Below are 25344 nucleotides of genomic sequence, written 5' to 3'. Positions count from 1 at the left end.
TTGCAAAGATTTGTATCTTATCTGAACGTGAGAAACAAAATGCACAGTGGTGTTCGCCCAGCAACTGGCGTGTTCCATTCTTTATCTCCTCCGTTACTAGTTCATTGTAGTCTCGCTACCAAAGACGCCCCATGGATAAACGCCGACATTACGATAGCGTTGCTACCCCTCCTACATCATGTGGCGAGCAGGAGCCCACCCATGTTTTGTAAAGGGCCATGTCGTATGCTTTCGCTCGACTGAAAGGTAAAATGTGACCATGAAAGTGTACTCTAGAAACGCATGCTGCACGCTCAGCTGACCCTCCTTTGAAAAGTGAGGCCAGGGTGACGGCAAGAGCACTTTTGGAACAAGGGTCATGTTGTCTTCAAAGACACTACTGTTATCGGTACGGTACGCAAGACGTGGACTGGCAAAAAGGTGAGCTCTTCCACAAGGCACTCCTGCAACGCGGGGAAGGTGGCTTGCACTCCTGTCGTTTTATCCGTAACACAAAATTTACGGGAAATGAAGTTCTATTCCACTGCAATATGCACTGTACTATGCACTGAAATCTTGAAGGAAATACGAGAATGTGTAGAACGTGTTGGTTGGGACTGACCATGATTGAGAACGCCTTTCTCGTTCGCGTTCTCAATCACGTTCAGCGAAGGAAATATTTCGTTTCATACGTCAGTCATAGGCTGGTTCATGCGGTCGCGTCAAACTGCAAAAAAATGGAAAGTACGGAGTACAGCCTGCGGGTATGGGAGGGATGCTGTCCTCCTGTCCTGCAGCTCAAATGCTCGAGGCTAAGTGTGTTTCTCCTTGTACAGTTGGACCCTATTGGAAAGCCGCCCTCACTTCGCATGTTGCTATTGCAGACTGAAGAGCCTTTCTTTTTTCGGAGGGGGAGGGGGGAGGTTATTGCACGGTGTGCATACATGACTCCAGGAAAGTACCATGGAAGGACTTAGGTGTCAGTTCCATGGCCAACGTCCTGGAGTGATGCCACAGGTTCAGAAGCTCCCAAACACATCCAGCCCTCCTGGACATTCTATCATCTCCGATCAGGACTCATGTAGGGGAACAACATCTCCCCTATACAAACCTGTTTGTCAATACTGCCAGCCATGCTGGTTAAAAACGTCGGTTATAGCGAAGGAACCAGTATTATTGTTGACAAGTACTCCGGGCATATCCAGCGCTCCGTTCACGCAGACTATAGCGAAATATCTCTTCTTGTACATTGTCTTTGAACTATTATACCAGGCGGAACAGTGGCTCTTCTTCCTCATGTTACCTCCTGTTGTCTTCAAGGGTTCAATTTTCTTGAACCTGCGTTTTTCAGGACTGCCAGTCATACTGGTTGCAAATGTCGGTTATTGAAAAGGATCCAGTTTTATTACTGACAAGTACCCCACCATATCCAGCGCTCCAGAACTCCGTCGTCGGCGACCAGAACTCACTGAGGGGAATACCTTCCCCTGTACATTGGACAAAAGTTTACGGAGCACGGCATTGGCGTACTTCTTCGTCGGCGCAGCCCCCTGCTAGTGATCAGGAAGAGATCTCATAAGAAACGGGTGACCGGCTATTCTTTCCGTCTCCCAGTACGTGTGTCCGCTCCTGTTCGCTGCAAGGGTGTCGCCGCAATGGAGAAATGCGATACCCCGGTGTTCTGTAAGCTTTTATCAAAAGCTGTACTAGGTGGAACAGTGGTTCTTCCTTATGTTATCCTCTGCCGTCTTCAAACGTCCTTTTCTTTACCTGGGAGTCACCAGAGGAGTCACTGAGGGGTATATACTGTACATTGTCTTTAAGCTACGTGCTTCCAGTATGTGAGGGTACTATCGTACCAGGAGGAAAAGTGCCTCTTCTTCCCGCCGTCCGCATGGGCTCCGTTTTCTCGAACCTGTCTGTGCATTCTACTGCTCTCGTCCTTTCGCTCTTTTCTGTTCTAGGGAAGGGTTGCCACTATTCCTGTGTCGTCACCCTGATCGCTGGTTTATTGGCTGGCGCCTCGTTATACGCGACAGTCTGTGGTGCAGAAGGGGAGGTGGTGGTTTGGAGAAGCCACGTGACCATGTGTCTGTCCACTCATGAGGCAGCAATAGGGAGGTATTCGTAGGTCCGCATGGGTCTACAGAAGTAACCATGTGCGCTTCATCTTGAAACGATGGTGGTGGTGGTGCTAATGAGAGAGCTCCTAAGAGAACGTCCTCACAGAGGTGGGCAACGTCACGATTAAAGCTTTGGGGAATGCGCGTCCTGGGCCGACTTCTAAGTAAACTGAAAGAGTCACCTTGGAATGTTGGCCCTTTATTTTTTGGGACAGGGATCAATGAGTTCGCTCCAAGGCAATAGGGGGAAGAGAGGAACTGGGGAGCTGCGCATATAGTTGACCTACTCACATAATGTACTGCTGGGTGATCTGTCAGCCGGTGACGGCATGGTTCTTGTGGGAGATCCTGCGTCTTTTGGCAAGAACGAATTTAAGGAGTCTGTATGACCTACCGTACCTCCCCCCCCCCCCCCATCGGTTTCTGTGGCAACCGAGTGCATGATGTACGTAGCATGCTATTCTAAACCGGACAACGTTCACCGACCTGAAGCCTGCGCAGCAAGCCCACATGCCCACGGGGTCTGTCCGCCTACGTGGTGACGAATGCGCCCAGGAAGGTGTACGAATCAGGCCATAGGCTTGTTGACCTGTGGGTTCCGGCCCACTGTGGAGTGAGTAGTGGGGAATGAACAGCGGGTTGGTGAGACGTTGAGACGCTGATGTATGTTTAATTAAAAGTCATTTATGATTCACGACATATTGTACCAGATATGCGCATGTGCTTCAAGTAATTTGAAATATAAGATATGAGTTGGTTGTATTCATTTTCAGTTTAAAAACAATTGAATGTCATATCGTATCTTAAGTATCTTAAACGCGTCATATCTTAAATAATTGCGCAGGTATCCTACAGAGCTTCGCCCCCTGTTGTCACTCTAACCTGATGACTGGACTAACGTAGATGTTGCACTTCCCTTCGCCCTTCAGAAATGCATATTCAAGTTCAAGGATAAGGTGCTTACTGAGCCTAAATAGTCTGTCTGATCTTGCCATTATCATCATATTTCTCCTGGGCCTAGATTTGCTCAGCATTGACAAGGTGCTAAAATGGGGCATAGATCCACCTCGCTTTGTCTTATAGCGAATTCCACTGGTGGATATAGTGCAGAAAAAGTTACACTGGCTCGAGTGTGCAAGTTACACTGGTCCTTTGTGCAACGTGTGTCATGTTAAAAGTGTTGGTCGGTTCGTTTTTGCACTCAACTTTCATCAACGCACTACACTGCACTGCACTGCACAAAAATGACCAATGAAATTCGTCACTAGATAGATGGCGCTAGTGTTCTTTTAGCGGTTCTATCATGAACAATATGTTACCCGGGCAAGCACCCAAAGTGCAATGCTGCGCATCACACGTCTTTTTGTATTTCAGAAAACCCGTTGAAACGTTCACCTATCTATTAGTTTAATGTCTCTGTAACTGTAGATATGAAAGGTGGTGTACCCAGGGCGACGAGAGAAATTACGGACCTCGGGGCGTCGTACCCGGGCCCCATCCTTACGTCTCAGTAACATAGTACTATTTCTACTTTATATGATTACGAGGGGTCTTGGGTCTTGCAGGCCTCTGAATTAGCCCGGGCCCCGGGGCGCCATCCTCGGCTGCCCCCCTCTCGCGGGCCCTGGATGTAACCAGCTCCTACTAGAGCAGTGCATGGACTCGGACTTACCCGAAAGCCCTACTCCGGTCGTGCTGTGTAACCTAGAAAACTTTCAGGCTGGGCCTCGGCCTAAGAATACTGTGCAGGTGCAGATTGTTCTTCAATATTCCGCAAAAAGCCTTCGATGCTGTACAATCTGCACAGCCGCACAAATTTTGCATGCCGCGCACTATCCTTCCAGAAAGCTGGGTATATCGTTGCACTTGTTCCATATCATAAATACAATTATAAGGACTACATAATTTTGTGGACATAATACTTTCGCTCGGAACACACGCTAGTATCTCCACAGAAACAATAGTTTTGATGAATACATACCAGCGTTATTCTTTCAGAAAATTCGATATATCGTTGCGCTTGCTCATATCATAAACACAGTTAAAGCAACTACATAATTCTGTAGACATAATATCAAACAAATTGGATGGTATTTTCGCGGTACTTTCGCTGGGAACACACGCTATCTTCACAGAAACAATATTTTTAAATGGTGAATACATGCCGGCATTCTTCTTTAAGAAAATTCAATATATCGTTGCACTTGTTCCATATCATAAATACATTTAAAAGAACTACAGAATTTTGTGGACATAATACTTTCGCTCTGAACACACGCTGTCTCTACAGAAACAGCATATTTTTGATGAATACATGCTAGAATTCTTCTTTCAGAAAATTCGATATATCGTTGCGCTTGTTCCATATCACAAACACAGTTAAAGAAACTACATAATTATGTCGACATAACATCAAACAAATTGGTTGGTGTTTTCGCGGTACTTTCGCTGGGACCACACTCTATCTCCACATAAACAGAATATTTTTAAACGATGAATACATGCCCGCATTGTTCTTCAAGAAAATTCGATATACCGTTTCACTTGTTCGATATCATGAATACAGTCAGCGAAACTACACAATTTAGTAGGCGTTTGAAACACCAGACAAATTGGTGCGTATTTTCACGGTATTTTCACTAGGAACACACGCGATCTCCACAGAAAAAAAAAACAAACTATTTTTAAAGGGTCAATTGATGGAAGGAGTTCGCCCGCGCGAGATCTCGGCCAAATTCGCCTTCACCCTCGAGGACTGGTTGTGAGCTGGCCAGTGTCAAACGGGCCGCTGCAAACACCCTTGTCCGAAGGATCCGCATTCTAACCCCAATCATCGACGAGCCTATATCGAACACACAAGCGAAGTCATCAGATTCCCGCTCAGCTGTGCATGCGACCGTGTTTTTTTTTGTTTTTAGTTTCCGCCCACCGCTTGTTCGAAGGTGGCGCCACTGTCGAATCACGCCGCCACCGAACCGAACAACTTTTGTAAGCAGCTCATCTCTCCCGAAAGGAAAAGTCGATCGTGCTCGCTCCAACTCTTGCAGTGTCGGCTTTTGCTCGCGCAGGTGCACAGCGTGCTGTTTCGTTGGATGCGCCCGTGTGTTGTGACATCACGTGACAGAAAGCAGGTAAAACACGATTGCTTACTTTTTCTTTCTCTGTAGACTAGAAAAGTTCGGAGAGTTTGATATCGCCGTTTAACTGTATCTGGGACACAGCTAGACTGTTGTCGTGTACGTGAAGTGCGATAATGTTCGCGATATAACCAATGAGGCGGTTGATTACGCAAAGAGAATTGCAAGTAGGACACTAAATGAGAGAATTTAAGAGGGGCTTTGGAAAGGGTGGCTTCCTTGTTTGCAACAGCGATCTACGTGTGAAGACAAAACATATAAATGTGAAGACGTGTAAATGCTATTGTCGACTGTCGTACGTGCAGCAAAATTTGCTTGTCGTACCAAAGTAAAGCAATATTTCTCGTAGAATTGAGCGCTGCCGCGTAATGCGTCAGCAGAATCTTTGCCGGACAGTCGGACAGACGTCATGGTCCTTGAGGTTATCTTTGTTTCCTGAGGCTGAATTTTGTATAGAAAGAAATTAAACCAAATGGGTCACTGTTACGTTGGCTTGCTTCGCTGTGCACATTAATAATAATTCGTAACGTGCATAGAGTACTTCCAATTGTGACATATACGAAATAACGTATACTTAGTTGGAAACAGACTAAAAAAGCGGTGCGCCTGATTTTATGCGTTAAAGAATCACATAACAGCGAGAAAAAGAAAAAAAACGGGGAGGGGGGCAAAATGTTGACACGCTTGTTTATATGGTTCGCGACAGAGTTATTCTACCTCATACAACATTCACTACTGAACACTGCATCATTAATCCTTCTAGATTATGTTTGACATCGAAATATCGTTGCGCCATAATAAACAGGTGCAAATAAAAAGACCAGTTCGTGGAATAGAGGGCTTGAAAATTGCGAGATGGTCATACGGAATAAGTCACAGAATTAAGTGGCTCCCAGCATTCCGACAATTACATCAATTCTCGATACCGAAATTTATGGTTCATTTAGAAGGGAAACCTGCTGGCGTAGCAACAATGTGGTTCAAGAACAGACCTCCATTTAGATGTTGATGCATATGGCCTCATTTTCGTTTTCTCCCGTTTGTTGTTGTAGTTTAACTCTTACAGCACAATGACGGAAGCAAAAACGCACGCAAGCACCGCGTTCGCACTACTTACAACTGGAATTAAATTAGTCTTTATTTGGCCTCAGTTGCTCTTGTGCAATAAAGCACAAAAACACCTGAATTAGTCTTTTTGCAGACACTTCTTCAGGAAATAGTGGTTTTCGCTTTACGAGTTGAAGGTTCTGGAGTGATCAGCTGCTTCCTTCGGGTTATATGTACTTTTGGCCGTAATAAATTTAAAAGGCACGGTGATGGTCTTCATTGGAATTCGTTTCCGTCCAAGCAAACAGCGCGCTGTAGGAATTATTGGTTAGAAACCTATACCGGGCCGTGGTGCACAATTCCCAGGGTGCATCACACAACAACGCATACTTGCAAACACAAGGAAATCAGCGCTAATTAACACGAGGTAAATGGACTGGTCATTATTCAGTGTTGCGCCAGTAAAGAATCATTTCTTTTGCTTCCGTTTGTAAATTAAGCGTGTGCTTTTGTCATGTTCCTAAGGTATACCACTTTTAGGTTACAAATATGTTCCTCGCTTTGTGCAGTTTGTTCTGAGCGTGTGCTTTAACTGGACGTCACATGCGCCCCACATATCACACTCCGCAACGTTCCAGCTTTGTTTTAAATACGTGTTTTAGACACACCCACGTGTTCCGCTCGTCAATTGTTTGTTTTCTTTGGGACGTTTCTCAGCGTTGGAATACTGCTTCACTGTTTTGTCGCTTTCCCCACGTTGAACCAGATCACATGGCAGCGGAATCTAGAACACCGGCAGCGGTAGAGCGAGATAGAGCATAGACTGGTGAGAGATTCTGTATTCATGGTATCCTCCCTTTGTTTATTTTCTTACGCCAGGTAAGATGGCCTTGTCGACAGAAAAAAACAACTACAGGGTGCGCACAGACGCAACGTGCGTCATTGTCACGAGAAGGTCACTTATGTTGGTTGCTGACCTTTGCCGCTTTCTGAAAAACGACCTTCCGTAATGCCGTCATCTTTGCGATGTCCACATGGCTTGTTTTCTACGAGAGTCAGCGTACGCTTCCAGCGCCTGCACAAGCTGTATCCACGCAAGAGAAACTCGCATTGTAGCTTGTAAACTTTCTTTTCCTGGAATTATCTCGGCGATTTTCGCCTTTCTCAGCACAGCCTGAGGTTGCTTTCGTTTCCAAAAGTTCCGTTCACTTTGTGGCTTTCTCCGGCGGCCGCTTCTCTTACATGTCTCTAGACATTACTGCTGTTCAACGGCAACCGCTGGCAACCACGTCTTGGTTGAAGTGCTTGACGTACCAAGGACCACATGGCAGATTCTTGCAAAAGCGATCGTGGTGAAGCTCTTGTTGTCAGCATGTTTCGTTTCGTCCACTGGCAGAAGAGTCGCTTTGCCGCAGCTCTTCTGCCTTTTTTTTTTCTTTTGCAGAGCTTGTTTCGGCATTCTATTGAGCCTTGCGGGTGCTATGTACCAGAACAAATGGGTCATTACCCAAGCAGCACTGCAACTTGTCCCAATATTGGCTGGATATTGACAGTACTTGGCCGATATTGCCGATATCTAGCCAATATTGGGCTGATATGTAGTATGCTGCTTGGGTAGTCGGAGACGTTCATTCTTGTCACAAACTCCATGCAAAAAACATACAACTCTGTAGGTCTTGTCTTATGTTATCTTGGGTTCCGTGCTTCTTCCAGCACGTCACGCGGGTGCATGCCCGATCATTCCCCGATCACTCCCCGACCATCTTACAATGCTCACGTAACCCGACCTGTGCGATGTAGAGAACGCCCTTCCACAACACAAGCAACGTCGAAAACAAGGCACAACACTTTCCCTTTCTGTACACGCGGTTGCCTTCCTTACACACTCATTAAATTGCGTTTCGGCATGCAGATCGTCATTTTCATTCATGGACTCGCAGATCATTCAAGCGAGATCGGTTTTAGTGTTACCTGGACGGGAACGAAACGGAAACCCGGCCTTGGCATAAAGACAGCTCTATCGCTCAGGGCGTGAATTTGACACCCTCTTCAAGACCTTCATCGTCCAACCTTCTCGTGAAGTTCTATTTAGATACAGAGCCGACGAGATCTCAAGAAGGCAACGCTCCTTGGTCATGGCCTCATACAGGAGGTCGCCGTGCATCGACGCTTCCCGAGCGCTGACGCGCATGGCGCTCCAACAGGTGGCACACACATGCGCTCCGGTAGGCTGCCAGAACTTCAACTCCGATTTAGTGCTGTGTTTTCCTTTTATGTGGTTGCAACGCGAGCGGCAGTCGCAATGCAGTTGCCCAGCCACTGCGGTCGCGGTGCAAAGTGAGAGTGCACCGTCAGTTCTATAGTTAATATTTATCCCTATAACACACAAGCAACCTTTTGCGGCTTTTGCCCCGCATTTTGTCCGTGTGTGCTTTAGTCAAACTGAAACCGGAATACGGGGACAAATTAAGTTGAAAATCACCCTCCTGGTTCGTGGGAGCATTGCGTGTGTGGGATTAATTAATTGGGCGATTTCCATTGGCGTTGATTCGAATATGTCAGACTACCGGAAGAGCTGTCCGAGTATGTTACCGAGTTTCCCTCAACCGCTGTAAGGCGAATGTCTGCACAGTACCCAGTGAAGTTGACCCATGACGCACGATTCTTCCGACGTGCAACATTCCGCCATTTCGACGGACAGATCGCTCGGCAAAACGACGCCACCAACGAATCAGCCAATGGGGGCTTTCCATAAGACCGTCTTCTTTCGTGAACTGCGTACACAATCACTTCCTATACTTTACTATTGCATGCTTGTCCAATACCTATACTGGTCCAATCTTGAACCAATATTGGTCGAATACTGGGCCAACATGTTGTGCTGTCTGGGACATCACCGTTATGGCCCATACGTACCTAATGTGACAGATGTCCCTATTTAGGCGGGATAGGTCCCCGTGTCCCACCAGCCTGCTTGTGGACGGTGTTCTCCGTTTTTTTTTTCAGGAACAATACCCCAATGAAAAAAAAAAAAAAAAAACAACAGGTAGCTAAACAAGGGTTTTCTGCTCCCATGTTGCCCTCTTCCGGCTCACATCTTTCCACGATCTAACCAATGGAACGGTATGATCCGTGGGCTAATGAGCCATCCCTTTGGCAATACCGGCTCCGTGGAAAGCAAGGATAGTGCATGCGTACGCATCGCTCGTCAAGCTACCTCGGTGTGGGGATAATGGCGGTGTTTATATAATGATCAATCATCGCGACGCTGACGATAAGGACGAAATGGAAGTGCAAGTTAAGCGACTCAGCGGGATCTGACTTTCGAGTTCGGATATTTTCAGTTTATATCCGTATACAGGGTATGAGGAGACAATAAACAGCATTCTGGTCAAAATATTTGATGTGCCCGCTCATCAGTACGGATATTGCAAACTGTAATATGGGGATAACCTCCACATCTCAAATGAACTACAAGAGACGGAATACAAACTGGACAACAGCACGAGACTCGCGGACACCTTTTAATGCTACATCGTCCTCGTCAGTGTTCAGTTACTACAGAAACCACAAAGAAAAAAACAATTCTAAATTAAAATTCAGTTAAACGTAACAGTGGGAATTGGCGAAGTGAAATGTGTTTGATTTGCTGACTGACGCCCCTCTCCCCCCATCAATAACCCCCCCCCCCCCCCTTGGTGTCCGAAGAATAAGGACACATTACCCACACGGTATTTGTGACCGTGGAGAAAGCAGACGGCTGTGTGCGGAATCCCCACGCTACGACGGCGCTGGTATACGTAGGGTACTCCTTCGGACAAAAGTTCACGGAACACCGCGGTGTCGCATTTTTCTGTTGGAGCGACACACAAGCAGCAAACAGGAGCGGACACAAATACTGCGAGATAGATAGAATACTCGGTCACCCGTGTCTTATTCAATCTCTTCCTGATATCTAGCAGGAGGCCGCTTAGACGGAGAAATTGCTTCAGTTCCGTGTTCCGTAAACTTTAGTCCTAAAGCTGTGTGACATCGAATATACTGCACATCAAGCTTGTATTTCTTTACGGCAAGTGTACAAACTGATGGGACATTAGTGGCGCGCGCAACGAACGGCACAAAGAAAGTTTCAAAGGCAACCTTCGATATTGCGGAACTTCCCATAATTCCACCACTGCAGGTTGCCATTTCGAAATTCAAGGTCTCTAACTGCGAACGTTTGGGTGTCTTTTGCAGCGCGTACTCGGGTCCTCCATTCGAAGGCCCAAGGGAACTCAATGCAGGCTCCGACTCAATCCGTTGCCTTCCAGGGCCTTGCTTGCTGTTTTGGTCATCATTTGCATAGCTCGGTGGTTGCACGTTCAACGTTTTTTTTCTGCGCTGCCCCGCAGTGCATATTTCCGCTGAAGGCAGCGTACGGGGCTATTGAAAGTACAAAAGGGTCCGATGACTTATCTAAGGCACATTTTCATGGGTCTGCGTCTTGAACAGGATCCATCGGAGAATTTTACCTCGATTAATAATTTGCAAGCGTTCAAACCTTATTCGTTTGTGTCATCTATAGTGATTTTTTCAATAACAAAGCGGGCCTTCTCGCTCTCTGTATTTAGCAGTGATGGCCAGTAGTTAATTACATGTAGTTAAACTACCTGATTGTAGTTAAAAAGTAGTTGTCACTACATTTCTGCAAGTAGTTTATAACTACTAGTTAAACTACTATTTCGAGTAGTTAACTACAGTAGTTAGGTTACTGCAGGCGCCAACTACTTCCGATTTCGCCGCAAGCTTTACGGCACGATTGTGCTTCCGACTTTTACCTTGAGCTACTGGTTTGATGAGAACGGAGGTGCAGAGCAATTGTGCCGTGCATGTGTACTAAATCCTCACTTTTATCATTGCTTGTGATTCATATTTAGGTGTCCAAGAACACTATAGAATGGGATTGGTGTTGATGGACAACGTTAAGTAGTTATAGATATAGTTAACATACATTGCAGTAGTTAAAGAAGTTTTAACTACCTCCCCTGAAAAGTAGTTGAACTACTAGTTAAACTACTCTATCGCAAAGCAGTTGTGGCCATCACTGGTATTAAGCAACAAGGCTTACGCGTTCGACGGGAATGAAGGGGCGCGATACGTGGTTCTGACAGAATGTTTTACACAGTCAGCAAACATGCTTCCTTCAGCATGGAGGTTTCAAATGAGGACGTATGACTATACGTCCACCACGGGGTTGTCAAATATTGAGGACTAGGGATGCCGTGGTCATGACAGGAACTACGTTACTACCTACGCGGAAGGCGTACGACACACGTCGAAGTTCGACTCCTGGGAGTGGCGTGGGCTGAGGCCCATGGTCATGATGCCCCCAGCACACCTGAGCCCACTTGCACGCACGTTGAGGAAAGTCCTCAGTAGCGTCATCAGTAGCTTTGCCGGTACTGAAGAGAAGCGTTGACGACAGTAGCGGGTGTACCCGAGCACTACCGAAGCAATATGAGGACACCAATGAGGAATTTCCTCAACGTTCGTGCAAGCGGGTCCTGGCCTTCTAGGACGTTCGATAATTGTTCAACAGCACTCGTCACAGGATATCGTACTATTCCAGGGCGTTTTTAGCATTGTCGATTAAATGAGGTAATGCCGCATTGGTTTGAAACACTATTGAACAGCTATACAAAGAACACGGACTGAAAACGCCGTTTCTTCTTGCGACCTTTCGAAAATGGTGCTAGCAGAAAACAAGAGTGCGTACATTTCTGAGAGGCGGTACATGACAGCAATTTTTATTCCCTTCCTCCGACGCCCAAGGCGGTATCAACTGTGGGGCTGTCTGACGCAATTGGGACTTATCATGCTGCCTGCTTAACAGTGAAAGGATGTGCTGATTCATTGTGTGTTGGAGATTTCGCAGAAACGAGTTGATTGCCATGGCCAGAACGCAATCGGGCACGCTTTGGAATTCTCGCTTGCTTTCTCTTTCCCTGCCTTGGCACCGTTTGTTGGCTACTCTTGTTGACTTCGAAAGTACGACAAGTCGTCTTTGTCAAGTCTGATGCACTTTGATCTTCGCTGTATGCTGCGGCAGTGTTCTCCTTGTGGTGCTAATACAGTCAAAACATTATGTATGAATAAGTAACAGCTTTATTTGGCCACCTACTGTGGAAGTGCATCCGCGGCTTTATAGGGACGCGTACTCTTAAATTGTATAACCACCGCAGTAACAATACAAAAAAAAAAGAAACAATTTCACTAAACATAAAAGGGCTTTCAACCGAAATTAAATGGCATTCCAAAAGAAGTTTCGTCAAAAATCTACCAGAAACGGCACAATACCCGAAATATACAGGGTGTCCTAGAAAACGCGTCATTGAATTTTAATTAAAAAAAAAAAAACTACGCCATACGGAATCATGCGGTCAACGACATTTGTTCTTACTAGGTTTTTGCCACCTCCTGATGTGCATGTCATGTAACCTAAGTTTCATTATGTAAATTTTTGCGAACTGAATTCGGAAATTTGCCAAGTAAAGGTCACTTTGTGAAAAGCGTGCCGAATTTACTCAAATTAATGATAATTGGCAGGAACATTGAGAAGCTATCATATCGGAAAAATATCCGAAAATCATGCTCTACGGAGCTCGCAGAGGATAGCGCGCGACGAATTTTTCAGCGGAATCATTGTCAGTCTGACGAAAGGAGGTTAGAAACCCAGCCCACACCGGCATGGTAGCTTATCGATCGATCCCAATATCCCAATTTCAGGAACTGTCACTTTTTCGACTATCACTCTGTGAGCTGAGTTTCCAACCTCCTTTCGTCGGACTGACAGCGATTGCGCTCAAAAAGTCCTCGCGCGTTATACTCAAGCGCCCCGAGAAGCATGATGTTCGGCTATTTACCCGACAGGATAGATCCTGAATATCACTGTCAATTATCATGAATCTGAGTAAATTCGGCACGCTCTTCATGTTGGTAGGGTAAAAAAGTGACATTTACTTGGCAAATTTCCGAGTTCACTTCGCCATAATTTACATAATTAATCTTAGGTTACGTGATATGCACATCATGAGGTGGCAAAAACCTAGTACAAATGCCGTTGACCGCATGATTCTAGGTGGCGTAGTTTTTTTTATTATAAGTCAATTACATGTTTCCTGGGACACCCTGTATGAACTGCTAAAAAAGGGGGAAAATAGGGGGGGTGCAAGGACTTGGAGCAGGGATGCCCGAATATGTCTTTTAATCGTCTGTTACCTTGACCTGTTGGATACAGCTAGCCCAGAAGGTGCCTTCGGTTATGACGTGTTAGGAGCTTAGCAATCCGAGCGCAACATGTGTGCTTCACTTTTACGGGGGGGGGGGGAGTAATTTTATTCATTATCTTGACTAGATGAACTGCCCCAACCGTTTGTCCCTTTCGGGAGTAAATGCGCTGAAGTATATTTGAAGTTTAGGCACTATTTGCAGTACTGGAGAAGATAATTTCGGGGTCAATGGACAAAAAAATTGGAGTAATTGCAACCTAGGGAAGTAGAAGCTGTAATTGCTCCTCAATTTACTCATTTTCTTAAAATGTATAACCAAAGCATACCATATCGAGCACTCGCAGCACCTTGTTATGTGGCCGGTGACACTATTTAGAAGACGTCGTGCACATGTATACGACGTTCCATGCTTTTTGCCACTGTCTGGAAGTCATTTAGACATTAGTGTCGAAGATCAGGCTGCGGTATGACGACACTGCGCAATCAATGCCGAAAGCGCGAGCACAGACGGATTTCCATGGACGACAGATCGGTTCCCGTTTCGGCTCCAACGGTCAGTTAATGAGTTGGGCCGGTCAGGACGTCACGCATGGATATAACTCATATGCATCTTTACTCTGAAGAGGAAAGGCGGTTACGTGCCTTTCAAGGTCACTCGGTTTTGTGAACACATCGTTTTCACGGATGCTTGCACGCAGTGGGCCATTGCCGTTCCCGATCAAAGAAGATGCAACAACCGGTTTCGGCCATCACATCCGCATATATCTTTCCAACAGAGAAGGGAGGCCGAGTCAAAACAGGCCTTGGGCAAGGACGGCAGAACAGCAGGAAACAACTGCGCCACCCGATGTACACGAGGCGTACTGAAGAATGGGCGCTCGTTCGGATGAGACCATTTTCTTTTTTCTTGTTTGTTCCAGGGAGGCTGACGACGTGTCAGAGGATAATGAGACACCCAGCACGTCAGCTCCTGTGCAGCGCGAGATCTTCGAGGTATGATGGGACGGGTGTCGGAATATCGCGTGTACTGTTGCGCAACTCATACATGGGGCGCGGGGAGGGGGCTGAGCTATAGCGCTCTTGCGTGTGCAGGAAAATAAACATGGAGCGAATGATCCGGAACTGGTGGTTGAGAGCGGTGCGTTTGCTGGTGTCTTGCAAGCTTTTTCCTCTTTCTCCGGTGTTTCTGAGGGTAACAGCGAGTTCTAGTACACAGAAAGCCCTCAAGTACCCAAAGTACCCAGAAAATGATGCGGAACAGCGACATGGCCGAGCGGATTTAAGGGCATCTCGCTCGTTGGTGGTAGCCAAGGTTCGTGCTGAAGACTGGGAGATGGTGGGTTCGAATCCTACCACGTGCTGTGTTGTCTAAGGTTTTCCCTGGGTTTTCCGAAGACTTTCCAGGCGAATGTCGGCACAGTTTCCACTGAAGACGGCCCAGGACGCATACTAACTCCCTGTCCCCCACTCCTCCCTGCTATCCTCTCTCCATCTGTGCACATCTGTACGCCGCTGATAGCCACAGTTGCTTCGCAGCGCTAACACGGCATAAAAAAATATGCGATGAAGGATCGCGTCAAATAAAAAATAAGCAACGTGTCAGCCAAGTCAGAGGAACAGGTGCCGAACGACGCCGTGCCTCTTGGCGTGATTGCAGGAATAGACTTCCCAAGCAGCACAACGTCCTGAAAGCCGGGTGCAATGGGGGTGGACGGTATGTGTCTTATCAACGTCCTTTGGCCTCACCACGATTTCACGGGTCTGTTCAAAGCCTTCCACATGCTCGTCCACCCACATTGCACTCGACCTACAATACATTGTGCTGCTTGGATTTTCGCGCTTCCACACACTAGAGTGACATTAGCCAGCATATTGTGGGATTCTACAAGCGAGCATTATCGGTACAGAACGGCGAAGGTCGACCCACATCTGTCAGGAGCGAATCTGAATTGGAGGGCCATTTGGGTCAATCAACCCTCCCAGATGCTTACACCGCATAGCGATGTTTTGCGGAATGCCCCTCTCGGCAGTCTTCCTTCTACTGACTGTCGTTACGTATAGCCGAAGGACGGGGAAGTGATGCCTGCTTCTTGATTTATATTTTCGCCAGTACACAAAGTGCTACCCATGTACATACATACGTTACGTACCGGATTCGGGTTTTTCAAAGAACCTGCTTCGAAGAAGTCTCTAGTGCTGCAATTTCCATAGGCGGTGCACCAATTTCATATGTGACTGTTAAGCCTGGGTGGCAAGCTGCATCGTCCGCAGCGTGGCATCGTCTGAAACAAATGGGTACGAGGTGCCCCGTACCTATAGCACCGCTCGCGACGACAGTGATATATACTGAAAGCGAAATGTCCTTCACTTCATGATATGCCTCTCATCTTTTGAGGAACCTGCATGAAAGGGAGAAAGTAACGTCAGTGCCCCACTCCCGAACTTCTGCAGAGAATGATTCCCAGAACACGCCGCCCTTTAACCAACGTCGTAACTTAGACAAGGCTCGTTTTGCTGCAGCAGTGGCAGCAGCAGCAGCAGAAGTACGCTGCACCACCTGAGAACACGTGACAGAGCAATAAATTGTCGTGAGTCATTTCATTTACGATGAAAGGAACGTGTTTCCTCGTAGAGCACCTCGCAGATTTCCGTGAAGAAGCAGTGCTTGCTCTCTGTGTTTAGTTTTTCTTCGACTTAATTGCTCCTTGTTACTTTTTTTTTTCCGGTCTGGAACAGCCGTACTCAGCGCACACGTCAGGCGTAGCGCACTCCATCAAGCGACAGTTCAAGGGCAGCCTTCCTGTGGCTTGAGCAGCGACTAGAGCGTTCGTGACGGGGTTGGACGTTTTTTGTGAGATATGCCTTGCCTGGCGTGCAAACGTTCCTCTTACAATCGAGCGTGCGAGGTCCACCACGTGTGTGGTACGAGGAGAAACCCGTTAAGTTCTCAGTGCGACACAGGAGAGCGCTCGGAGTCAAGAAACTTTACCATAGGACATAGGCATGTTTGGCGCTACCAGAAATGGCGCATGCGCACTACATTGCCTTTCTGTGGCAAAATTTGAGCTAAAACTGAGGAAGTGAAAGCACGTGCGAGCATCAAATATTTGTCTCCAAAGGGCCTAGCTTCGGCAAGCATCCACCTGAACTCTGGAGGTGGACGCCCCATTCTAAAGCACGGTGAAGATGTGGGCCGCGGGAATGAGGTGCGTGGCGACGCCTCAAAGACGACACTCGTCCTGGCAGGACTTCAGAATTGACAGCACGAGAAAATGTTCACCGTGTGCATGATGAGGCATTAGCAATCTCCGAGTCGACATCCGGACCATTGCTCAGGTCATGGGCGTATCCAGCAGCACAACTCAACACATTTTGACTCGGGTTGACGTGCAGCAGGTACCTTTTCACCAGGACAACGTACCTCCACACCGTGCAGCTGATTCATTGATGATGTAAAAGAAAAACAAATTGAGAAATTGGCTCCACATACATGGAGACCGTGCGACCTTCCTCTGGCCATTCACTCACCATACTCGGCGGACCTAGCCCCATTGGACATCCCTCTATTCCCCAAGACGAAAAAGGAGTTCCCTCGTTTTTACTTCTCAGTGATGAAGATGTCATTGACTCCACTATCCGTTTCTCTTATTTCTTTTCGATGGGGATCTTAGTATCGTTGGGCGAATGGTGTGGGTGCTGGCGGTGACTACGTTGAACAGCACCATTGGTGCATTCCTCTCGACCACTTCCCTCCGCGTCGTGCCAACAACTTGCGAGACATCCGTCGCATACGTCAGTGAAACTTCGGACAAAATAAAGCTGTGTCATATCTCAGAGATGTGGTGCACAGGCAAACGTCCAGAATGAGATGAATGAACGCTGGAATTTTTTTTTCGTCGAACAGGGTTTGTTCTGTAAGCTTGACTGACCGGACTAGAAGTACATACATAGTTGGTTATAATGCGCGGGTTGTGCTGCAGCAACCATCAGGTACATTTTGTCGCGCTTTCCGTAGTTGTAGCAAAAGTATAAGTACTCGATATGTATGGGTCAGCTGCAGCCAGTTGTGGCTCTTCCTTTACCCAGCCCTTTGTACCCTTGTTCTTACTTTGATCTTGGCACTTTCTCTAGGTCTCTTTGCTTCGTAATCCTTGGCATCAACTCAAGCTCTACGGAGCGCTATTTAGGTTTAACATGCTCATTTATTTTCAATGCAAAGAAGGTGCTTCTAACTTCTAAGTAGCATGTGTGACCAACACGTCAATTGCTGCGCTGCAGGAACGTTTTGCTTGGCTTTGGTACGCCTTTTGAACTTGACTGCAAACTAACTAGTACTTGTGCTTACAGGATATCGTACTTTTAATCTCGAAGCCACATCTGGTTAACGTGTGCGGCGAGACATTGGACCGTGTTTATGCATGGAAATGAGCGCGAAAGTGGAACGTACTTGCACCATGCCTTTAGATTCCAAAATGTGGGACAGCTGTGAGCCCAGGGGCGGTTTTGGCGTTGCTCGGCCTTCGTGCAAACGATCTTATTTTCTTTCTTTTGCTAGTAAATCCTAGATCAACAGACATGCTTTTGATTTTTGGTTTGCTGATTTATAATGTCGTCATTGCGTACGCGCCTTAGAGTTCATGTTGAGAGGATAACTTATGCGCTGCTTTGTCTAAAGGCTAGTCTTAAGCCACCACCACCATTAAGAAGCCCATTATGCCGTGTATGCCGCGTCAACAGTGGTGAATAACGGACAGGTGAGTTAAAGCTAGAAAGATCAGGCTAAGAAGGACATTAAGGGAAGGTACGCAAGAAAAAGCCTCATCTAATGATGAGGCTTTTTCTGCAGCGACGTAATGTGAACCAACAGATAAAACATAATTGGGGTTCACGTCGTGGCGTTAACATATCACCAAGGTATGTGGCATTGTATTCAGACGACGAAGAACATGCAATATCTTGTCTCGCCGTCCACAACGGCTGCCACCGGCGCAACATGAGAAGTGAGCGATACGACGACACAGCGTCATGTGAACGTTTGCATCCTTGGCGAGCAGAGCCAGCGGACCGTAGAAACGGTCGCCGGCATTTCTCATACCGGAAGCCAAACTCCGGCGGTGACTGGCTGCCGAAAAAAAAAAGGGGGGGGGGGGTATACACAGTTAGAAGGTGACATCAGGAAGTGAAATTATAGCACGTTTCTCTCGGATCTCAAAATGGGGTCACTCAGATATTCTGCGCATTCGTGCCATTCATCAACACGTTGCTAGGCTGTCTGTCATGCGACGACATTTTATTTTTACGTGTACTTATTTATGTTTTTTTTGTCGTATTAGCTGTAGTTTGCCGATACAGAATTTAGAACAAGGGTTAAGTAGCTGAAATCGGGGAAGAGTGCAGCAAATGCCGGAAAACTTTCCACTACCTGGATAATGATGGGGGTTTACCAAAGAGCAAAAAAATTTTTTTTTGTTGGGGTGTCTATACAAGGACTGATAAATAAAATATCTAGAATAGATTAAGCACACTCCCCTATGCTTTTCTGTGCAGTTGTTAGCGCTACATGTACACCGGTACGACAACCTGGGTGTTATGACAGCTTCGTCGTTCCGTGCCATGCAACCGTTTGACCAGCTGCATTCGCGTGCGTCCTTGCAGCTGTTTAATGCCTTTCTTGTTCGACCTCACGAATACTCTTGTTTACACTAGTGTCTTCCTCGTGCAGGGACGACAAAGGGTTCCGCCCCACAGCGCTGGCAAACAATAGTGAGTTTTCGTGCGTCTACGTTGTCGCCTTTGCGTACGATGTACTAAAACTCTCTAATGAAGCCTCCTATGTGGCTGTGGGTTTCTACTGATTAGTTGCTGTTCACGGTCTTCAATGGGTACAGATGTACAGACGTAGCTAGTGGTGCTTTATACATGACAGGACGACGTATACCGTGTATTCGCACGAGCGTCACCAATGTGGAATATTCTTCTGGAAGAAAAAGAAAAATTCTGCTCATGGGCGGAAGTTCCGGCCGCGTCTTATGTTGAGCATTCGCACAGCACCGGAATATGGGGGACGTGAAGTGGGACGTTGCAGAACAGCAGACGACACCGTAGGTCCTGTCGTCTGCTACTGAATGTCTTGCAGCTGAGCCGTACGACATTCCACATGATTATACAGATTTAAGCATTCGCACAGCACTGGAATATCGGGGATCGGGAGTGGCACGTAGCAGAAGACACCGTCAAGCCTGTCGTCTGCTGCTGAATATCTTGTGGCTGAGCCGTACGACGTTCCCCATCATTACAAGGACACGGAAAGGCTCGACGTTGAGCGGCCACGAGGCAACAGAAAGCTATGACGTCTTGCGCATCTTTCACTGGCGTATTCTGGGGATTGTCGCTCGTGTGTATACGCGAATGGACACAGCGGCAACAGGATTTTGTTTACATGTTGCTACGAAGTACGATCCTACTGGAAACATTTCTGACAGTCCCTCAGGCTAATGGTCCTGATGCGTTGTGGGACCCACCGACCTCATCAGGTCCATCAAGTTCTGAACCATTAGGATGTGTATCTGAAATTCATTAGGACTGCGCTTGCGGATAATGACTGGTGTCCTTCTAATCGCCTATACAAACACACAGAATGATGATACTTTACTACCTTAATTTTACTACCTTGATTTTTTTCTCAGATGGTCACTGAACTTTTCGTTTACAGTATTCTTCTGAACCGCTTTATCCTTGCTGCTACCTCACTTTCTGAGGATCGGGATCGCCTCATCTCGGTGATGAAAAACTCTGAAACGAACCCGTGACCAATGTCAGCTGGAATGAACAGATAGTGAAGCAATGTTAGGGCAGACAGATTTTGAAATGAACAGAAAGTGAAGCAACGTTAAAGCAGACAGATGGACGCACAAGCACTAACTTTCAAGTTTTATTAACAGGAACGCATCCCTATATTTAAGTAGAATGATACTATTTTTCTTTCTTTGTCAGTGATAGTGAAGCCCTGCTCACACAGTGTACCTCTTAGTTTGTGTTACCACCGCAAAACGCAGTGCATACACGGCCGTTTCGTGAACCCTGCGAGCTAATATTGTTGTATCACATATATATTGCTTACATCGGTTTCAGACAAGTGGAGTTTGTGCAATTCTATACAGGACCAAAGTTATCCATACTGGCAAGTTACCGGTTTTACCATCATTCGAGAAATGCCGCTCCATGCAGAGATCAGTACAGAAAGCTCTGGGTTTTTCTTCCAATTTGACGTTACTAGCAGTGTGCTGTTTGTAGGAAGAAATTAATACCTATATATGCAAAGTGGAGACGCGCCAGTAGAGTCCGCTGACGGGTTATGATAGATGTGGCAAGTCTACCAGCACCTCCTGAAGAGGGTTATTTTGCTCGTCAGAAACCCTTGGTGGGGAAACATTGGCCCATCACATTATCTGTTGATTGAGCAGAGAGCACCTAATGGACCAAGCTGTCCCTTACAATCCATCAGGCTACCATCAGGTTCCACTAAAAATTATTGCTGCGCCATCAAATAGTTTTCCAACAGGGCCCTGTTCCACTAAAAATTATTGATGGGCCATCAGATACTTTTCCAATATTGTCCTGTTCCGCTAGAAGTTCTTGATGGGCCCTCAAATACTTTTCCAATAGGGATGGCCCATCAATAATTTTGAGCGGAACAGGATCCTGTTCCGCTAAAAATTCTTGATGGGCCATCAAATAGCTTTTCAATAGGTCCCCGTTCCACTAAGAGTCCTTGATGAGCCATCAAATACTTTTCCAGTATAGGGTCCTGTTCCTCTAAAAATTCTTGATGGGCCATCAGATACTTTCCAAATAGGGTCATGTTCCGCTAAAAATCCTTGATGACCCATCAAATAGTTTTCCAATGTGACAATAAGCACGCCGGATGCAACGCATGCGCAAGGAGCACTGGGATTTTCGTCAGCTTCGAAATCGTCCCTTGACGCACAGTCTTCTGACGCACAAGACGTTCTTGACGGTCTTGACGCACAAGAGGATCGTGCAGGCAGATCTCTGTCATAACAACGAAGCCAAATAAGTCGTAGGGGTATTATTACTGTTTATCACATTCAACGCGTGATACACCTCTACAAAGCATAACAAATTAGTCACGAGCCTGTCGCTGCATTAGTGATACATTTCTCTTCGTCTCATTTTGTGCACTTTAGAAGCGGGAGAAGTGAGAGGCTGGCACGGAGACAAGCATCGAAGCCCAGGCGGGTGTGGCAAGTTGTGCCATGGGAGCATACTCCCAGCTGAAATTGGTTCTATGGAAAAACATCACCCTGCGTCTTCGACAGCCAGTGAGTATAGCACAGGGCTTCCTAGCGGTGTAAAGTGACGACATGAAAAGTTAACTCTATTCATCGTTGTATTATCCTGTGTACTCATTTATTTTTATGCCTGCTGTGTAAGCACATAGCCCCACGTAGTTTGTTCTTGAACGTTTGGATATAACTCGTGCCTTTCTATTCGGAGCCCTACACTACACTGATGTATCGCAGAATAGGACTGCGAAAGGCGCAGCCTTACCCTGCATCATGTACAGCATATCGCCGCGGTGCTGTTCCTGAATATGCAGACGCCCAACGCGGACACGTAGTACTTGGCAAGCCGCTGTGAAATTCTACTTTGATTGTCCCCCGCACAGGTGCTGCTATGCCTGGAGCTGTTTTGGCCCATTACAATTTTCTTGCTCGTTTTGGCGCTTCGAAAAGTTGTCCCACCCACGACTCAAGAGGCCTGTGAGTATCGGTTCACGCTTTCCTTGTCAGTAACCAATCGCCATTTCGTAGCGAACGTTTTTTTTTTTCTCTTTGAAAAAATGAGCGACTCCAACCGAGCCTAACTTTTGCTTTCACTTTCAGGCTACTACAATGCGCGCGCCCTACCGAGCGCTGGTGCTCTTCCCGTACTACAGTCTTTAATCTGCAATGTTGACAATGACTGCCTAAATAGGTCATCGTTCGAAGATATACCCTCGTATCCAGGTTCAAAGTACGATGCGAAGGACGAGTTGAACCTTACTACAATTTTGGAAGATTGTGTAGGGAATTCAGTAAAACCTCATTATAACGAAGCGTGTGCGATAGAGGGAAAATTCGATATAAACGACAGTTGGATATAAGCGGAAGTGATAAGTTGGATAAGCAGTGAAAGTATAGCCTCAAGTGGGTGGGAGCACCGCGGAATTTTAAAAATAATATTGGGGCAAGGAAACAAATTTTGGTGATGAGCACCTTGGCAATCTTTTAGTGCAAAAAAAGAAATAGAAAAGCGAGCTGGGTTTGCCGTACGCGCTTCCATATTCAGCAATTCGAACAATCCTATACTTCGGTCGGGGCAACGTAAAACTTCGCATAAAGCGATAATTCGAATAAAGCGGTTTCGTTATAAAGAGGTTACTGCATTCTTTGCTGCAACAAAGCTTAACCGCCATTAATAACCTTTCAACGTGTCCATTTCAGGATTACGAAACTAGTCGATAACTTGTCGCCCCTCGTCCATGACCAACAAATCCTGAATGTCGTCAAAGCCCTCCCTGTGTTGGCGAAAGTACTTCAGCCTATTCAGGCTGTACTTAACGACGAAAACATCGTTAAGTTACTAGGTAAGAGAGAGTATAGCAACTGCTGCATGTTGCGTTATTCTTGTACATTTGTCTCGCATTGGCTGTTATACCCCTGTGCCAGTGGTGATGGTGATCATCACACAGCACCTCATAATAAGTTGTTTGGTTGTGCAGAGCATGGCTTTCCCTTGCATGAAGTACTGCGGAACACGAGTGAAGCTCAAGATGTATTAGTTCGTCATGCCAGGATGTCGAGTGGTGACAGCGAAGCCTTCCTCATGTCCGATCTCAACGTTCCTGCTGTAAGTGACGTCAGCAGTCAGTGTAAACTTCGTTTACTATGATTGACACTTTCCAGTTGCGTCATACTTAGAATAGTGGTGAAGTGTACTCTCCTCGAAAATTATCATTTGCAAACATGAAATGGGTTTTTCGGGAGATGGTGAACCAGCAGAGTAGCGCTGTGGAGCATGCTGGGCCCATGACTCATCCGTGTATGGAAACCAAAACTCAGCTCACTTTTCACTCCTCGCTGAAACGAAATATTTGGCCGCTGGCGAAACTTCTTATTGGAGCGTTTTAGTTTGCGATTTTACCACTTCTGATAACTTTCCGACTCATCGCTGTGCCGAACTGCGGATGGAATCGAAAGTGCTCGAAGAGGAGCTAATTGACGTTTCTGCCGCTAGGTGACGTTACGGCTAATGTCCTATCGATCGGGGATTTACCGGATCGGATTGGTAACCACAAACTAAACTTTGCTCTGGGGGACCGATATGCACTGTTGTTATCGCACTAACGTTATCGTATTGTTGTTAGGGGCACTAAAACTCGCTAATCACAGTCCCGACTCGTCTAAGATAACGTGCGTATCATCTGTTTGCCAGGAAAAGATTATGTTCGCGGTTTATCAGTAGATAGGGGAGAGGTGGAGAGGAGGAGATGCAACGGTACTCTCTCGCGTCGACAAAGCCCGAGCCGGAAATGCGTTCTACTTCGTAAAAGCTCGCGGTAGTTGCTAAGTTTTTTCGTTGTCCACAGATCCTGAACGAACTTCAACATGGAGGCATCTCCAAGCAATCGCTCCCATGCAATGAAAAGACACTGCGAAAATTCATAATTTTAAAAACGATTCCGTCGCCTTCAATGTGACGAGGACTCTCTGCCATCTTGCTCCTGATGAAGTCCACGAACTCTTGCAGAAGTTTCAGTCTAACGTGCAATACGACCGTCTAGTCGGAGTGGTAAGTGACACTCTGGTATTCTCCTGTGCTAGAGGACATCGTGACTACGGAGTTCGATCCTGGACTGAAATTTTGAGGTGCTTTTATTATTTGCAGGTAGGAGACGTCATGTCTAAGGTTGGCCGCCCAGGGATTGGCGATGCAATTCGCGGAGTCGCGGACATGGTGAAAGCCTGCATTGTACGTTATGACAGTGATCCCGGACGTGCCTGAACTTGCGGCAACCGCCGAACAACTTCAGCTGACCATCCAGTCAGCAGCGAACATTAACTTCGATTTCCGCATGTGAGTTCTGTTAATATAGTCTCGGTTACATATTTTCGAAGGCAAAAAAAATATTACCGAGGCAGGGAAACACCGCCTCTGTCATTGAAGAACTGAGAACTTTAGGATAACAATAGCGGGATAGTAATTTAGGATAATAATTAGCGTACGTGAATCGCAAAATAGAAATGAAGAGGAAAAAGTACGTCTCTCAGGATGTACTTAATCAACCAGAGGCTGCCCTAAGAACTGCAACGTATATTTGTATTATTGTTTTTACGTCGGTAGTTTTAAAGAAATCTGGAGCGATTTCGGTGGCTTGGTAGCTGCAGAGCACAAGGCAATACCGAACCGCGTATTGGGATGGCTTAGTGGAGTGTCCAGCTTTCCAGGTAAGACACAGAGTGCCCCAATGCTGGGTATTTGCTCTCTGTTAGCGCACCTAATGGTACGTCTACCCTCCGTATTCTACCAAGGCCAGGACAAGAAGGACGACTATGCCCGTAACGTTGTTGACGAGCCAGATGTGGTAAGAGCTTCTAAAAAAAGTAACGTATGGCTAGTTTCATACTTTTTTTTTACCTCAGTATGACGAGCTGACAATGTGTTTCAGGAAGATGTAGCGAAGGCCTTGAATGCGACGATAGACTACGTCACCTCAGTTCAGACGGG

General features: G+C 46.5%; 1 protein-coding gene across 2 annotated transcripts; it reads left to right on the top strand.

The window, feature by feature from the left end:
* The first annotated feature begins 404 nt into the window (after window positions 1-404).
* Window positions 405-24405, top strand: LOC135366862 (retinal-specific phospholipid-transporting ATPase ABCA4-like). 2 transcript variants are annotated; one of them, XM_064599813.1, is made up of 7 exons: window positions 405-420; window positions 21762-21896; window positions 22244-22337; window positions 22461-22590; window positions 23061-23203; window positions 23339-23466; window positions 24206-24405. In XM_064599813.1, the coding sequence occupies exons 2-7, from the start codon at window positions 21831-21833 to the stop codon at window positions 24314-24316; spliced, it is 672 nt and encodes a 223-aa protein (XP_064455883.1). In that variant the 5' UTR covers window positions 405-420; window positions 21762-21830; the 3' UTR covers window positions 24317-24405. The 2 variants fall into 2 exon arrangements, with proteins under 2 accessions (XP_064455883.1, XP_064455882.1); XM_064599812.1 differs by lacking the exon at window positions 405-420 and adding an exon at window positions 5081-5233.
* Window positions 24406-25344: the final 939 nt, after the last annotated feature.

Source organism: Ornithodoros turicata, chromosome 8 (assembly GCF_037126465.1).
Source record: "Ornithodoros turicata isolate Travis chromosome 8, ASM3712646v1, whole genome shotgun sequence".
NCBI lineage: Eukaryota > Metazoa > Arthropoda > Arachnida > Ixodida > Argasidae > Ornithodoros > Ornithodoros turicata.
Note: the sequence above shows the minus strand (reverse complement) of the source record. Positions and strands in the feature narration are given on the sequence as shown.